The sequence below is a fragment of the Narcine bancroftii genome, chromosome 10 (assembly GCF_036971445.1).
Source record: "Narcine bancroftii isolate sNarBan1 chromosome 10, sNarBan1.hap1, whole genome shotgun sequence".
Taxonomy (NCBI): domain Eukaryota; kingdom Metazoa; phylum Chordata; class Chondrichthyes; order Torpediniformes; family Narcinidae; genus Narcine; species Narcine bancroftii.
The window spans coordinates 16,439,840-16,458,058 of record NC_091478.1 but is presented as its reverse complement, the minus strand read 5'-3'; the positions used below and the strand labels follow the sequence as shown (position 1 = coordinate 16,458,058).

The 18,219-nt window shown below is 38.9% G+C and overlaps 1 protein-coding gene across 1 annotated transcript in view; it reads left to right on the top strand.

Annotated features, from left to right (window-relative positions):
* LOC138744215 (GDNF family receptor alpha-1-like) overlaps positions 1-18,219 on the top strand; it is a 195,431-nt gene continuing 177,212 nt past the window's right edge. Inside the window, exons 1-3 of the mRNA XM_069900023.1 lie at positions 1-473; positions 960-1,241; positions 1,349-1,444. Coding sequence (XP_069756124.1) covers positions 434-473; positions 960-1,241; positions 1,349-1,444 — 418 coding nt within the window. The 5' untranslated portion in view covers positions 1-433. The remainder of the gene's footprint in view (positions 474-959; positions 1,242-1,348; positions 1,445-18,219) is intronic.

Below are 18,219 nucleotides of genomic sequence, written 5' to 3'. Positions count from 1 at the left end.
AGTGGCTGAATGCGAGCTCGGAGTTGGAGGAAGCTGCAGACGTTTGTTTTCAGAGAAACTCTTGGTGGTGGTAGCGTGCATGTGCTCGATTTATCATGCACGTTAGACGAGGGGTAAGCAGCGGATTGAGTAAGGTGCCGAATTGATGGATTGCCTCGATTTTTGATAGCACTTGCAGGCTATCTCGTCGGATGAGCTAATATTATAGGCGATGATGTAAAAAGAAAGGTGGTCGCAGATTTTTCTACTGCTGTGAATAAAAGCAAATAGCTTGGCTCGCCGGTTAAAGGGGCTAGTGTCCAAAACTAAATGGATCTGAACTGGAACAATTGGCATCAGTGGCTCGTTCTGAACGTTGGAGTGTCAAAGTACTGAATCTACTTAATGAAACGAAGCTGGTCGTATTTGAGGTCCTAAAAGCAACTGAATCGCAATGGTTTCTACAGCCCTGTATTTCGTTCTGCCTATAATAGGTAAGATACACAATTTTGCACATTGTTCAGACTATTAGTGTCTCAATGTATCATTGCCTAAAAACTTAACAGGGAAGTCTATTTTGTCTTTTGGTACATCAGCGGCCACTAACCAACCCAATAAAGAACGCTTGAGCCCCAACACGATTTAATCAGGATCCACGTGAATTGCATGTGGCTTATTTTGTTACTTAAATCAAATCTTGCTTTCGGTTGGAAAAATTACATTGATTGTTGATATAGTGACGCGAATGCAGTATCTTTATATTAGTTTTCTAATTGTTGCAGGATTTGGAATATTGTCCGAGATTGTTCATGTTGACGCGTTAGATTTTAGATTGGTCATTATCTGCCTTGTGAATGATTATTGATTTGTTATTGTCAATTATGGAGATCATGAAACCTTTTCAAGTAACGCATACTTGATTTTTATTCTTTACTTGTTCTCTCTCCCCCCACCCCCCCCCCCCCCCCTTAACCTTTCAGACGCTGTAGTTCAAACTGCAGGTGTTAACCGAGTTGACTGCGTAAAGGCCAATGAACTATGTACCAGTGACCCAGCCTGCAGCAGCAAGTACCGGACCCTTAGACAATGCCTGGCAGGAAGCGCCAGCATGGTTACCGGACCCGAAGCCAAGAATGAGTGCATTAGCGCCATGGAGGCAGTACAGCAGAGCCCACTGTACAATTGCAGGTGTAAAAGGGGTATGAAAAATGAGAAAAGGTGTCTTCGAATTTACTGGAGCATTCATCAAAGTTTCATGCATGGTATGACGCATTGTTTAAAAGCTCTCATCTAATTATTGTTTAACAACTTTTCTGAAGCTATACACCTACGGTAAAACCAAGTTAACTGTGATTATACGTCTTGGCAGGGTTTACGATTACCGGTCATGATCTCGTCGGTTCTCCCTATGAGCCATTGAACAATAGACTTTCAGACATATTCAGGGCAGCATCTATCATCTCCGGTAAGTTTCAGAGTCGAATTGACCAACATTTACTTTATATCCAAACATAACCAACTCTCCAAATGTAAAAATACAATATGGTCAGTTTTTCTGTGCACCTCGTATGAAAATATCTTGTTAATCATTTACGTTTTGTGGCGGATGGCAGTCCTATGTTCGAGCCTCCACGTTATCCCGATTTCAATAGCGTTTCACCAATCAAACTGATGCAACTTTTAAGTCAACTCTCCATGGTCGTTGTATTCGAAGTGCATAACAGTAGGGTATTGTCAATAATTAGGACATTTAAGCCACTAGCCTGGTGTGCGTTCATGCCGAGCAGAAGGGATTTTTCAACGATGGTTTAATTAGAAGTGTGTGCTTTGCAATACAGATCCTGTTTGGGTGAAGATGATGGAGAGGCGATCACTTCATTTAGTGTTGGGGTTTTATAATTCCCATTTCCAGATTATTTTGCAAGATGAAACTAACATTTTTTTCGGTGTTGGACGGATTTCCTCGAAATGGTATGAATAGAAATGCCGTTATGAAAGAGGAATTCAGATGGTTGTTGCCTCTTCACTCCAATGTTTCTCGTCTATCTGTAGATGGCGGTCTCATACCCTCTTAAAAGATGTTGTCTGTCATTGAAAATCTGATAAAGCCTTCACTATTATTTGTTAGTTCCGTAACAAAGGTTTGATGAGGGTCGTGTCAAATATCTGGCTAGTACAGGATGTGTAGATCTTTGCGGCGATGTAGAGTGGTTTTCCGCCTACATTAGTCCCCGTTTTACTTTTGTGTCAGTCCTTTTGTCATTGAGACGATGCCACCCGTCCAAGAGTTTTCTCAGCTAATTCGGTCATAGACATAACACAAATGTGTTTTTCAAGTCACATTATCATCTCTTTCCCCCCCCCCCCCCCCCCCCACCGTATTCTACAATTCGCCTGAGTGACCAGTTAACCTAACCAACCCGCGGGGTTTTGAATGTGGAAGGAAATGGAGCACACGGAGCATTAGAGATAATGTGCAGACAACAGCCCAGGTCGGGATTGAACCCGGTTCTCCGGTGTTGAGTAGTGGCTCTAGAGTTGATCCACTATGCGTCATTTAAAAAAAAAACAAAAACAATCAAATTTAATTTTCGGGATGCATTTATCCGCTGGTTATTCCGCAATTTTCTGTATCTTTCATCCATAGTTTTGTGAATCCCTAGTATATTCCGAGGATGAATCCTACATTTGAATCAGGAAAAAAAACCATGCAGAATTGAGTATTAAGGTATCACGCCGATGCAGCAAAAAGCAAATAAAATTAATTAAAAGGAACTTTCAGGCCCTGGTGTGAGGGTGAAAATTGTAAGTATTGGGGTTAAATAAATGAAAATTATTATTCATTTGAGAATGGCAAGCATGTTGCAATAAGATGCAAGATAAAGAACACATTTTTGCCTTTCAAAAGCGAATTATACAAGACTTTTTACATGATTTAGTAGAATTAAATACCAAACTGGAATGAGATTGATGGTAACTTTGCCATTATGGGCACTTTATCAGGAAATGTGCAGCTACACAACATTGGATTGAGGCCAGCACAAAAGATATTGATATTTCAGTGACATGGAAACAGAATGTTTTAGTGGTTTGGATAAATTTGTCTCATCATTCCAATTTCACAAAATGGTATTGAGGTGGACATTACAGACAACATGAAGTTCCTGGGTCCTTCCCTTGTCTATCCATGACGATGATTCATCCAAGAAAGTGTACCAGCACCTCTACTTTCTCAGAAACTTGAGGAAATTTCACATGTCACCAGGATCACTTAACGACTTCTACATGTCCATCCTATCAGGATGCACCAATGCATGATACAGAAACTACTCTGCAGATGGTTAGAAATGTGCCTCAGCCCATTGCACAGAAACCACCTCCCCCAACTCTTCCAAGTCCTTCTGCAGCCCATACTTGGAAAAGCAGCCACACGTTAAAAGTCTCATCCCACCTCAGCCACACTCTCCTTGCCTCACACCCCCCTCTAAAATCATGACTGATGTTATGAAACCCCACAACACCAGACTCTTTCCCACCATTGTCACTCCTGAATGAATACCAAAATAGTAAAATTATGTTGACTTTTTCCTGTACCAACTGAACTCATTTTGTAAATCTGCACTGTTTAACTTGTATTACATATGGGATGTTTAGTTGGTCTGCATGCAAAACATTTCTCCCTATACTGTGATCAATGATGCTATATTTTATAGATATATTTTAAAGGAGATCAATTGTGGCAGGGTTTTAGTGAAGGTCATAAACTCTTTTCAAAACTGGTCTAATTTAAAATGCTAGAGCTCTGCTCAAGCCAGACAGTCCAGGCTCCAAGTGCCTTTGCAAAAACTTTAAAGAATACCTATAAGGATTTCACAAGTAGGTGTTGATTGGACCTGCTGTGGAATAATGGATTATTGTTTTGGAAAGCAACAGATGAATGGGCTCGGAAGATTTAAGTCTAGTGCTGCAGTCTATCTGAATGTAGTTTGGTGTTCTAGGAAGATCATGTGGTTTTGCAAGCAGGGAGAGTCAAACAGACTTCTCAGAGAGAGAGAGAGAGAGAGAAAGAAAAAAATATTCAATTCCACAGTTCAGTAGCTGGGACTGGAACATGACAAGCCGGCAAGCTTGTGGGGGGAAAAAAAAAGATTTTGAAGACAGGTTTTGAGTTCTTAGTTCAGCCTGTTCAAAGACCTTGTGGTCCATACAAGAGGAGATGGGTGGCTGTATAATGTTTCACTTGCAATAAGGGAAACAAAAAGGAACTGTGACTTGAAAGAAAGAGGTTATTATCTGGAAAACCCTGACAGGGCAAGTTTCTTCAGCAAGGCACTGAAAACGCTGATCGGAAGGAATCAGTTTGTGTCCAACGAGCAAGAAATCTCTCTGAAAACTGACAAGAACCTGCACAGTATAAGAATTGCCTTATACTGGTGAACTTGGAGGAGTTAGGAGTGAGATTGGATTGTGAATCAAAGAACTTTTCTGAACTTGCACACACGTTACATACACTTGCACTTAGAATTGTAAGGGGGGTTAAATTAATACAAGTAAGTTAAAATTTGATCCTATTTTCAGGTTTAAAGGTAATTAAAAGTGACTTTTGTTTAAGTAACTATTTGTCCTGGTGAATTTCTATTGCTGCAGGGTTTTGGGGTCCTTTGGGGCATTTAACAATACCTTGATACATAGGACAATTAACTTAAATGATTGGATAAAGTGATGCCACTTCAGATTCCCATTATTAGTCATTATATGATTGGCAAAAGACTTTTAAATTATAGTGACAGTATTCAAATACAACATGAAACTATCAGTAGATAAAATTTTGTGGAAGTAGGCACCACATATTTGTCTGAATAACAAAACCAAGGATTTAAAAATGAAACTCACCATTTAATGAATTGTTTTAGCTATCATCTCTGATTTATACTTTTGTACATATTCATTTTTATCATGGTATGGTTATGCAATTAATACTTGTTAACTCAAATGTGATTTTAATTTTTGATGGAGAACTGTATATTATTCCAAAATATTAGCAGTTCGCAGTACTACCATATTGTAGAAGTGTTAAGCACATAATTAAAAGAATCAGCTTTGATTTGGTCTAGCCTCATCCATTCAATTGCATTTCTGATCTGGTTAGACTTCTGCCCTCTTTGAAACACAAGTTTGTGCAAAGTTCCATTTTTCATAATATAATTTGCTCAAAGATTTATTTACTTCATCGTCACTGCAACTGATGATCTGTGATAAGTCCTGCCCTGCAAAATGAGTATTTTTTTTCCCCTTGAAAGATTCTATGGTGTTGTTCTCTCTCTATGCAAGTTCATATTGTTCCCAATGTCATGGTCACCCATCACCCACCTTGGCCCATCTTTTCCACTTGCCCAATCTTCCCACCTGAACTTCAATTCTCACTGTTTTTGTTTCCCAAATTCTACTAGACCATTGTCATTAGTTGACCATTGCTATCCTTCACTTTCCTCTCCAAACCTCTAAACTTTCTATTATCCTGTTGTCTGATTACTTCTTTGAACCTGATTATAATGTGAATTAATATTTTAGTCACCTTTTCTAAAATTCCTTTGAAGCCTCGTGCTAAATTTTGTGTGATAAAGCTCTTATGAAATGAGGATTTTATCCTGTTAAAGATGCTTTTTATATGCAAATTGTTTCTATCATGGGACACAATGTCAGCACCAAATATTTTGAAATTAAGTCACTTGGGGTGTTGTATCATGGACCAGAACAGCAGAAATTCACCAATTCAATGTTATTTTTAAAAATATATTTGTTAATAACTATTAATAATGTAACAACTTAAATCTAAACTTAACCCCAACTATGCGCAAAATGTGTGTGTGTGTGGAATACCCAAACCATTACAGTTTAGGCACAATACTGAAAAGTTTATTTAAAGTTCAGTCTTAGAAATCCTGTGTGGAAATTTAAACTGATGCTCAGAAGTAATTATAAAGTAGGTAAGACACTGAGTCATCAAACTTCTCAAAACTCCTGAATCCTTGAGTTGCTTCCACAGAAATGTTCTTTCTTATGAATGATGGTCACATCTGCCATCTTATTTGCATGGGGAAATGAAACTTGGTCATTTTGTCTAACCCTTGCCAAAGTTTGTGGAAGCATCACACAAGTCACAAGTTTCATTTCCCCATGCAAATAAGATGGGAGATCTACTGTGACCATCAGAATGGCCACGATCCAAATACAGGAACGATCCTGTTTCTTTTACCAAGATATGGGTAAATCAAAATTGACCATTACAATGATCACAGTAGGTAACTGTTTTCCCCTTACAAGGAAAAACACCAAGTTTCTTCACTTCTGTTTTGTAGATCTCTGGTTACTTATTAAATCAACCTTTCTTCTTAATGTGTCTCATTCACATGACTTGCTTGATCAATACTAAGATCTTCTGTTTCATTTTCCCAAAAACATGATTCATAATCATATGATCTATAAATGTTCCATCTGGTAATCCTCACCACTCTCTTCCAGTGTCCTGGAATAACAACCATTGTTCTTTTGTTCTCCCAAAACTTTAACTTTGTTGATAATTTGGTCCTGACGGTGCCATGCTGTAATGGAAGATTCTAACCTGCTTTTTTTTAATTTGCAGTTCTTGGTTCTGCAAGGCTGAGAACCTGCTGGTTTTTAGAATCGGGAGAACCTGCTGGTTTTTAGAATCGGGAGAACCTGCTGGTTTTTAGAATCGGGAGAACCTGCTGGTTTTTAGAATCGGGAGAACCTGCTGGTTTTTAGAATCGGGAGAACCTGCTGGTTTTTAGAATCGGGAGAACCTGCTGGTTTTTAGAATCGGGAGAACCTGCTGGTTTTTAGAATCGGGAGAACCTGCTGGTTTTTAGAATCGGGAGAACCTGCTGGTTTTTAGAATCGGGAGAACCTGCTGGTTTTTAGAATCGGGAGAACCTGCTGGTTTTTAGAATCGGGAGAACCTGCTGGTTTTTAGAATCGGGAGAACCTGCTGGTTTTTAGAATCGGGAGAACCTGCTGGTTTTTAGAATCGGGAGAACCTGCTGGTTTTTAGAATCGGGAGAACCTGCTGGTTTTTAGAATCGGGAGAACCTGCTGGTTTTTAGAATCGGGAGAACCTGCTGGTTTTTAGAATCGGGAGAACCTGCTGGTTTTTAGAATCGGGAGAACCTGCTGGTTTTTAGAATCGGGAGAACCTGCTGGTTTTTAGAATCGGGAGAACCTGCTGGTTTTTAGAATCGGGAGAACCTGCTGGTTTTTAGAATCGGGAGAACCTGCTGGTTTTTAGAATCGGGAGAACCTGCTGGTTTTTAGAATCGGGAGAACCTGCTGGTTTTTAGAATCGGGAGAACCTGCTGGTTTTTAGAATCGGGAGAACCTGCTGGTTTTTAGAATCGGGAGAACCTGCTGGTTTTTAGAATCGGGAGAACCTGCTGGTTTTTAGAATCGGGAGAACCTGCTGGTTTTTAGAATCGGGAGAACCTGCTGGTTTTTAGAATCGGGAGAACCTGCTGGTTTTTAGAATCGGGAGAACCTGCTGGTTTTTAGAATCGGGAGAACCTGCTGGTTTTTAGAATCGGGAGAACCTGCTGGTTTTTAGAATCGGGAGAACCTGCTGGTTTTTAGAATCGGGAGAACCTGCTGGTTTTTAGAATCGGGAGAACCTGCTGGTTTTTAGAATCGGGAGAACCTGCTGGTTTTTAGAATCGGGAGAACCTGCTGGTTTTTAGAATCGGGAGAACCTGCTGGTTTTTAGAATCGGGAGAACCTGCTGGTTTTTAGAATCGGGAGAACCTGCTGGTTTTTAGAATCGGGAGAACCTGCTGGTTTTTAGAATCGGGAGAACCTGCTGGTTTTTAGAATCGGGAGAACCTGCTGGTTTTTAGAATCGGGAGAACCTGCTGGTTTTTAGAATCGGGAGAACCTGCTGGTTTTTAGAATCGGGAGAACCTGCTGGTTTTTAGAATCGGGAGAACCTGCTGGTTTTTAGAATCGGGAGAACCTGCTGGTTTTTAGAATCGGGAGAACCTGCTGGTTTTTAGAATCGGGAGAACCTGCTGGTTTTTAGAATCGGGAGAACCTGCTGGTTTTTAGAATCGGGAGAACCTGCTGGTTTTTAGAATCGGGAGAACCTGCTGGTTTTTAGAATCGGGAGAACCTGCTGGTTTTTAGAATCGGGAGAACCTGCTGGTTTTTAGAATCGGGAGAACCTGCTGGTTTTTAGAATCGGGAGAACCTGCTGGTTTTTAGAATCGGGAGAACCTGCTGGTTTTTAGAATCGGGAGAACCTGCTGGTTTTTAGAATCGGGAGAACCTGCTGGTTTTTAGAATCGGGAGAACCTGCTGGTTTTTAGAATCGGGAGAACCTGCTGGTTTTTAGAATCGGGAGAACCTGCTGGTTTTTAGAATCGGGAGAACCTGCTGGTTTTTAGAATCGGGAGAACCTGCTGGTTTTTAGAATCGGGAGAACCTGCTGGTTTTTAGAATCGGGAGAACCTGCTGGTTTTTAGAATCGGGAGAACCTGCTGGTTTTTAGAATCGGGAGAACCTGCTGGTTTTTAGAATCGGGAGAACCTGCTGGTTTTTAGAATCGGGAGAACCTGCTGGTTTTTAGAATCGGGAGAACCTGCTGGTTTTTAGAATCGGGAGAACCTGCTGGTTTTTAGAATCGGGAGACATAAGCTAAATTCCACCAAGGGGCCAGAGATGCAGTTATCTGACGAAAGGACATCTGTGTACCAAGAACATTTAATCTTCCTGCTTGTTTTGGTCACAGACTGTCAGAGTCCTAGCCTTGATGCAAAATAAACCATTGTATTCAAAATGATAAGCTGAAAATTGTTATTCGATAGAAGCCTATCATACTAGCTTGCTCGCTTATCTTTCTTGCTGTGCTGGGAATAGGTGCTTGGGTAAGCAGTTTTTGGGTAGTATAAGCCATGGTCCCACTGCTGAAGTCTGAGACTCTCCAAGAGGTGGCAACATCTCTCAGCAAGAAAAAGAACTTCTAGAGTCCAGCCAATGTCCCGGTCAGGGGAGGTGGAGAAGCTGCTACCTGACAAGCTACTACAAGTGTGCAGTCGTTGCCTCGCTTTGGCAGTTGGGACCAGTCCAGGCATTGATAAGTATAGTTGGGAAGGGCTTGCATATTGTAGTGTGAAATCAGCTTTTGAATTTGTAATAAACATTTGTATAATCTGAACTGCTCTTGGTGTGTGTGTCTATTTTCTTTCGGTAGCTCAAACACTGTGACCAATCTAAAATGAACAAAGTCAGAGGTACAAGTTTACCCAAGATGCATGCTGTCTGAGAACACAAGCTGTGGATAATTTTGCTGTGACAAGGTTTTGCTTGTATTAACCCTTAGTGTTGTTACTAAATGTGAATTTATAACAGGGGTTATAGGAACAGATGCAGACCCTTGAGCTTTTTTGCCACTCAGTGGTAGTATAATCCAATTCTCAGTTCTTGTGTTTTCTCCATAACTAATAACTTTGGTTGAGATAAATCCACCAATCTTGTTGAGATTGAATTATATTAGCTTAGACCTTGATGAATGGTGGAATAGGCTCAAAGGGCCAAATGGTGCACTCCTACATCTTTTATTGTATACCTGAATGGTTTAGCATCAAATGATCTAATTTTCACTCTTCCTTTTAATGCTTAATTTCTCTCCTTTACCCTTCCTTTGTTTTGTCAGTTACCTTAACATTATTGAAAATGTCAAATTCCTTTCCTGTCTTCAGTTTCAGAAACACAACCCGAGTTGTGAAGAAAAATTTAAATCGGAATGGCCTTGTACAATTGAAGAATATTTTTCCTTATAATTCTGTGCTCACGGTTCACTACACTTTTGATCAATTTCTCAACCAACTCTTAACAATTGTCGCATTCATAGATTACAAATCTCCTAGTATCTTCACTGCTTCTAACTTTTTAAAATCATTTGGTAAGTATTCTGCTTGTCCCTTTTTGGTCCAAAGGTGTTGATTCCTGATTTTCCCACCAGGAAACCCATTTAACACCAATTTGCCCACTTGTTTGTTACATTAATGTCTTTGTAATTTACTGCTGTACACAATGCCGATGCAAGCATGTCTTTGTGTCATTGTAAACTTGGATCTTATGAGGCAAGTCTTTTGTATCTACTTTCAATTGTTATGGCGTCAACATAATCATCGTGGGACACCTCCGGTAACATCTTGTCATTTTGATTAGCTCCTATGGATTTGATTTTTCTATTAAATTACCTAATCATAAAAATATAACGCAAAAATAAATCAATTGACCCTTGACGCCAATGGTGGATAAATGTGTTTTCTTTTGGTAGTCTCATTCGGTCCTTTACTTTCCAGGCTACGGCTCTTCAAGTACTCACTCACAAACTGTAAAAGGTGGTGAGAGTTTGCCCCCAGTAGTCCTTCAGGCAGAAAGTTCTTGATACACCTTGAGTGAAATGTTTTCCTTCAACATTTTTATAATTCTACTAGTAAATATTTTGTCTCTCCTCCCCAGTTATTGCCCTTTATTTCTAAGGTAATCTCTGGTGTCTTATCAAATCCTCTTTGAAACCCCCAATGTCTGATTGAAATATTTCCATTCAAATAAATTATTTTTTGAATGCTGAGTTTCATCCCCATCCTAATCAATATTCATGAACATCAACCCTTAGAAGGTCAGAACCTGCTCAGTATTTTTCATTATTCAATAGTAGGCCAAAGCAAGACATTGCTTCATGTTGCAAAATAGATTGTGATACCTAGCTCCTTGAAATTTGTGGATTGTTTCTAACTACCTGTGCTGGATTTCGACGACAGGCACGAATGCAGGAAGCCCAATGTCTAATCTTCATTTAATTTTCTTAGAGATACACACTTGTTTCTTTTTAATAGTAGCTGCATGCATTCATCTTTAAAATGGTATTTTTGAATTTTCCTACTTTTTTTCTACTTGGGCATAATTTGTGGATGCTGTATGCTAGATACAGTGCCAGTGTCAGTCCTCCATCTTAAATCTTGATAAAGGGAATTCTGGCAGTTTGGGGGATTAAAAGGATTAAATGTGTACCAAGTAATGTATTTTTGGAATTAAAAAAAAAAAAAACCTGTTGTGGCAGATTTTATTAATTTGATCAGATTGTGGCAAAGTTTAAATCAAATTTCAAAGTTTGTGTAAATATAAAGGTTAACTGGATCTGAACAAGTGTGTTTGTTCAAACAAGGTTGCTGTCACGTTAGAAAAATATAGTGTTGACAAAAAAATATTGTATCAGCATCTCTCCTTCAGATTCTCTGATCCAATAACAATTCGTGTTGAGAGTACTTGGTATCTTGGTTGAGAGCTCATTTCACTTTGAACCTATTCAAAAAGGTATTACTTCTGCATCCATGAGTAGAAATGGTCCATCAATGTTTTGGGTGTGAATGCCTTATCAAGATTTGAGGGTGGAGTGGTTAGCATTATGCTGTTATACCACCAGCTTCCTGGGTTCGAATTCAGCATTGTCTTTGAGTTTGTATTTTCTCTCCATGTCTATGTGGGCTTGTTGGTGCTCTGGTTTCCTACCAGCCTTCAAAATGTGCTGGGATTGTACGTCAATTGGGTATAATTAAGTAGCCCACGTTTGTGGACTGAAAGGGCTTGTTTCCTTGCTCTATCCTTTCTTCAAAAAAAGGACTAGTATAGAATAAGTGAAATGACATGTATGAAGCAGGAAAGAAGTGAGGGGGCAGGAATAGAGGACAAAAGGTGTGAGAGGTAGAGGGAGAAACCATTAGGACAGAGGGATGGGGAAAGAAAATTAATGAAAATTTAAGTACAGGAGTATAAAAAGAGAACAGTAGAATCAAATAGGGGTTAGGATTACCTATAATTAGAGAATTCTATGCTCATGCTATTTTTAGGCTGTCTGGGAGGAATATGTGTTGTTACTAGTTTGTGTTGCGCCTCATCCAACATTTTTTTTTCCCTGACTCTAACACAAAGCATGATTTTCTCTCATGGCCATTATTCACTCAAAATCGTTGATCCTTTTAGGTACAGTATTAGTACTACATTGTTCATGTACAAGCCTTGACTGCATTTGTCAACAACTTATTTAACCATAGAGGTGATAAGAGGTGAGCGCGCTTCTGTCTTTGTTTGGGCACTTCCAGCTGGGATTGCTAGCAGAAAGGTGATTTTCTTTGTGAAATGATTCTCTGTCCAACTCAATAATATTATTGCAAACAATATCATTCCAACTGAAGTCAAATTGAATCTTTTTTTCTGATGTGTGACTCTATTCACTCATCCATTAATGAGATAAACTGACCTTAAAATTCACCTTAAGGGTAAAACAACATGTGAATCCATAAGTCACTTAAACATTTCAAATTAAGTGTGAAAGTAGATTATGGCAACATATTAATTTTGCTCTATTCAATATTTGTGATATAGTGAATACATCTCACAAGCAGTGGTTGAATGGCTGCATAAACTGCACTGAGGCTTCCGACATTGATATGGTTCAGCTCCAATGTGTTCCTCCATCTTGTGAGAATATTTCCTCGGTATCTCTCCATAACATGATAATAATCAGAAGTCACAGTGGAATGTTGTGGATGCAGATTCTGCCCCATCTATTCATTGTTCCATTCAATGATTCTCCAAGATGTTTTGCAAGCATGAAGATGAATATATTTGTCTGTTTATCCAATTATTGTCAGCAAAAACTCTTACCTTCATAATTCATTGGTTTTAGAATGTGAATAATCGAATGTATGAGGACAAAGTAAAAATTAGTTCTTGGCAAAAACTATTTTGCATTTCCTGTCATTTCTGGGTACCAATGAAAGTGCAATTAATGTTAGGATTGATACTGACCTACATCTAGACAATCACATATTAGTGACTTTCCTTCAAAGTCTTCTTTAATTAGAAGAACACCAACATTTCTCAGCACATACTTAGCAATTAATCAAGTGTATCATCTCTGTAGCTCTTCCATATTAATATGCACCCTCTCACCCATACCCTTGCTCCTATCCATGTAAAAAGAGGTTGCAGAATAAATTAAGCGCTTCACATTCTACTTGCAAAAAGCATAAGCCAGTAATTACCTTGATTTGATTTATTTTTAAATAAAAATCTAATAAAGGATAGTTTAGATTCCAAATGATAAGGGCAATATTCCATCTCTGATATAATTTTGAATGATTTTCTTTATGCAATGAAATCATGAAAATATTGTTTGTTTATTATTTGGACTGTAAATATACAGCCAGGCAAATGTGAAAGTAACTATGTTAAATCTTAATTCACTTCACAGCACAAACTTAAGTTGCTACACTGTCATAAAAAGACTAGAATGAAAATGACAGAAGTCCGTTTGCATGTTTTTTTAAGCAACTCTGTGAAAAAATTAAAGCTTTTTTTATAGCATAATTTTCTTATCCACCTAATTATAGTGCTGTTATAACCAAATAAGCATTATTGCTCAATGACTAGTATTCTTGGAGATTATGGAAATTTGAATGGTATATTAGCTTGTCTTAGTTTTGGTATTTGTTCCTCAAACTTTACATTATTTTTCATTATACCAATCTTATTTTCTTTGAATTATAATTTTTGCCTATGTATATTTTTTGTATCACTCTAGTGACTATTTTTAAAAGCTATAGGTTTTTAGAAATAATTAAATTTAGGTGTCCAATTTGATGTTACTGTGCCACCAGCTCTCCATTGGATGTCACTGTAAAATGTGGCAAGTATACTGCTTCCATTTCTAATTGTAAAATCAGTGCTCAGATATGTCCCTCTGAGATTAGATCATAATTTTTTTTAAAAAAGATGAAATAAGTAAAGAATTGCTGTCATTCAAACAGATTTTTCTAGGTACATATTGGGAGAAAGTGATACAAAATGGCTCTAGTCCATGATTTTCTGTCTTATAACAAACAGAAAATTATTGGGTGGGAGTGGAGATTTTCCTGATTTTTAAAAATTCCCTCCTTGGGTTGAAAATATAAAACAATCTCCTAATAGTACATTTATAATTTATTTCAAATGTGTTTGAGAAATTGGGCTAAACTGAGCTCCCTTCAGCCCACCATCCTGACAGTCCCAGCTCCGGCACACTCAGCTAGAATGGATGCAGAAAGGTGACTGAACCAGCCCTGTATCTGTGAGGTACCTTATAAAGGTATAGTGAGTGAGCTTCAAGCAAGCTATCAGTGAGTTCATATTCACAGAACACCCTGATGACAATTGATTGGAGGCAAGACTGCAGTGGAATCATTGAAAAGATATTGGGAATGCTTTAAGTATTTTAAATAATGAAAAGGAAAATTTAACTAATTAATTAAAGGGGAAAAAAACCTTTGAAATAATGAATAAAATAGGGTTAATAGAGAATCGAAATAAATGGGTGCTTGATTGCTGGTGTGGACTCAGTGGGCTTGAGGACTATTTTCATGCTTTGTGGCTTGATGATTCTCTGGAAATGCATTTTAAAAATCCAGAATATACTTGCTTTTCCCAAACAAATCACTGGGACTGGTAATCACCATTGAAATCAGTGGGAATAAGCTGAGTCAGATTGAATTGTGATTGGAGATGTATATTCCCCAGTCTCTGTTAAGTGTGTTTTCATACATGCTGGAAAATATTAAATTTATCCTTAATTATTAGTATTATTAATGTGCAACATTGATGCTATTAATTTCAAAGGAATTGTATTTTAGAAGTCAAACATAAAAACCATAATGATGTTGGAGCAGGACCATGGCATAATTAAAATAGAACATGACCATAGCTCATCAGTCCCAATCTCATCTCAGGAGGACTGTGTGCAGCTATAATTTTATTGTACATTCATTGATATCAACTGGGGACCAACATCTGGGCCTTCAGAGTGTAAGTTAATGACAATACACCAATCCTATCTGCATGGGAAAAGAAGTTGCTACCAGCCATTGAATTGATTTATTATCCAAACTTGAAGAATTTTGCAATTGATAGGTGGAGCTAGTATTACATGTTCTGTATAAATTAGCTAATTAATGTCCCTTTTCTGGCTTTCATTGAACAATAATTTAGCAGTAAACCATCCAAGTTTGCTTTTAAATAGGTTAAATCTGAACAATTCAGGCAATCTTACCAGCAGCAGTCTGAAAGTATAAACCACCCTGATTCCAAGACTCTCCACATCAAGAGGGCCTGTAATATTATAGCAGTGGTTCTCAACCTTTTTCTTTCCACTCACATATCACTTTAAGTAACCCATATGCCATAGATGCTCTGTGATTAGTAAGGGATTGCTTAAGGTGGTATGTGGGTGGAAAGAAAATGTTTGGAAACCACTGTTGACTCGTTATGTGCATAGATTCATAACTCTAAAAGAAATGGGTCAATGATAATCTTTCTCAAGCAAAATATTTCAGTAACAATTGGGTCGAGAGCAGTGGTTCTCAGCTTTTCCTTCCCACTCGCATGCTACTTTAAGCAATCCCTTACTAATCACAGAGCACCAATGGGATGGGGATTACTTAAAATGGTATGTGAGTGGAAAGAAAAAGGTTGAGAACCACTGGGTTATAGTACCAACAACAAACTGTTTAAAAACCACTGAAGCCATGTCTTCTAACCATGCCAGAAACGTCAAAGGTTGACGCCTGGATGTTTATTACTTGCTCATATCCGTGAGCAGAAGCAACCTGTTCTAGTCTGCTTCCAAAGTTCTAATCCAGAGACTTCTTCATGCAGTTAAATTTTGTAACTTAACAACATCTGGTTCCCTTTTTCAAATTATTGCCTTCAGTCACTCTATTTTGTTTTGGAAACTGTGTACATTACCATACAAAAAATTTAATTTGTTTTTAATTGTTAATTTCCACAGTTTTATTAAGCTGTCTATGTGTGTATATAGACATTAAATGCAATCTTTGAGTTACTGTCTTTCTCCAAAATGGTATAATTAAAATAGAATTGACAGTGTTATTATAGAGATATGTATGTTAACAGTCTTCGACATACGAGCACAATTAATCTGTGATATGCTTCAGATGGTAGTAAATGAAAAATATATCAAGCATAATCTTGAAATACAGCTTTATTGTAAATTCTGTTTCATTAGAAATCTGAGGAGTTAATCAAATCAGCGAATAATAGCATAAAAAATATTTCCAACATTAAAAAAAAATTGTAGAAGTCATCTGAATGTACTTAAACCATGTGTTACCAATTTGCTCAACCAAACCAATTCAGACTAGAACTTCCATAATAGTATCTTATTAAACAATTGCAAAACATTTCCATTCATTTATAGCACAATATCAATAACGATTTGGTCATAGACTCAGAGTCATTAGGCGTAGAAGCAGGCTTGTTGATAACGTATGCATGCCTACCATCAGGTACTTAAGGACACTCATTACATTTCAAGTATTTATCCAGATACCTCTCAGTATCTGAGTGGCTGTACCTCCTCCACCTCTTCTGGCAGTGTTCTAAGATCCAACCTCTGAGTGAAAATTCATTCTATAGATCCCCCACTCCCCTAAACTTCTTAATCCTTGTGTCAATCCTAGCTTTAAATAACATGACAATGGGAAAAGTTGTTAAACTTCCTTGTACCTACATAATTTTGTGTACATAAATCGGGCTGCAGTGGCTCACTCAGCTGTCGAACATGACGATCAAGTAAACAGCATGCAGGATGAGACACCTGCTCCCATAGGCTGCAGGAGTAACAGTTGAATCGACTAATCACCGCCAGCGGATCGCAGGGGTTCCCATCTGGGCCCACGAATCTGGGACAGCCAATTGGTAGCCAGCCTCACTCGACCACACCCCAGTGGTGATGCAGCCAGCTGCCTATAACAGGCAGAGCTGCGGCCCAATAAAATCTTCCTTCAACCTCGAGCTCGAACCCCATTATTACCTCGAGCTCGAACCCCATTATTACCTCGAGCTCGAACCCCATTATTACCTCGAGCTCGAACCCCATTATTACCTCGAGCTCGAACCCCATTATTACCTCGAGCTCGAACCCCATTATTACCTCGAGCTCGAACCCCATTATTACCTCGAGCTCGAACCCCATTATTACCTCGAGCTCGAACCCCATTATTACCTCGAGCTCGAACCCCATTATTACCTCGAGCTCGAACCCCATTATTACCTCGAGCTCGAACCCCATTATTACCTCGAGCTCGAACCCCATTATTACCTCGAGCTCGAACCCCATTATTACCTCGAGCTCGAACCCCATTATTACCTCGAGCTCGAACCCCATTATTACCTCGAGCTCGAACCCCATTATTACCTCGAGCTCGAACCCCATTATTACCTCGAGCTCGAACCCCATTATTACCTCGAGCTCGAACCCCATTATTACCTCGAGCTCGAACCCCATTATTACCTCGAGCTCGAACCCCATTATTACCTCGAGCTCGAACCCCATTATTACCTCGAGCTCGAACCCCATTATTACCTCGAGCTCGAACCCCATTATTACCTCGAGCTCGAACCCCATTATTACCTCGAGCTCGAACCCCATTATTACCTCGAGCTCGAACCCCATTATTACCTCGAGCTCGAACCCCATTATTACCTCGAGCTCGAACCCCATTATTACCTCGAGCTCGAACCCCATTATTACCTCGAGCTCGAACCCCATTATTACCTCGAGCTCGAACCCCATTATTACCTCGAGCTCGAACCCCATTATTACCTCGAGCTCGAACCCCATTATTACCTCGAGCTCGAACCCCATTATTACCTCGAGCTCGAACCCCATTATTACCTCGAGCTCGAACCATAGCACCCTGCCACAAGGCCTTCTCAGCCTCTTCTGTTCTAAGAACTCCAGCTTGCATAGTCTATCTTCATAACTGAAACATTTAATCCCTGGCAACATCTTGGTGAATCTCCTCTGCAAACACACCAGTGCATCAATGTCTCTCTAATCCTCCATACTCCCAGGGCCTTGCCATTCATTGTGTATGTCCTTTCTTTACTGGTCCTCACAAAATACATCACTTATTGAAATTAAATTTCATTTGTCATATCTTTGCCCATCTCATAACATCAATATAGTTTTATTGCCTATCTTATAACAGCATCAAATTCTACAATACATCATTAGTCTCTGGTTTCTTATAACTAAAGCAATCTTTGCCTCCTATTACCAAACCCTATTTGGTATTCAATTTGCCTCCTTGGGTTCTAATGGTTCCACCA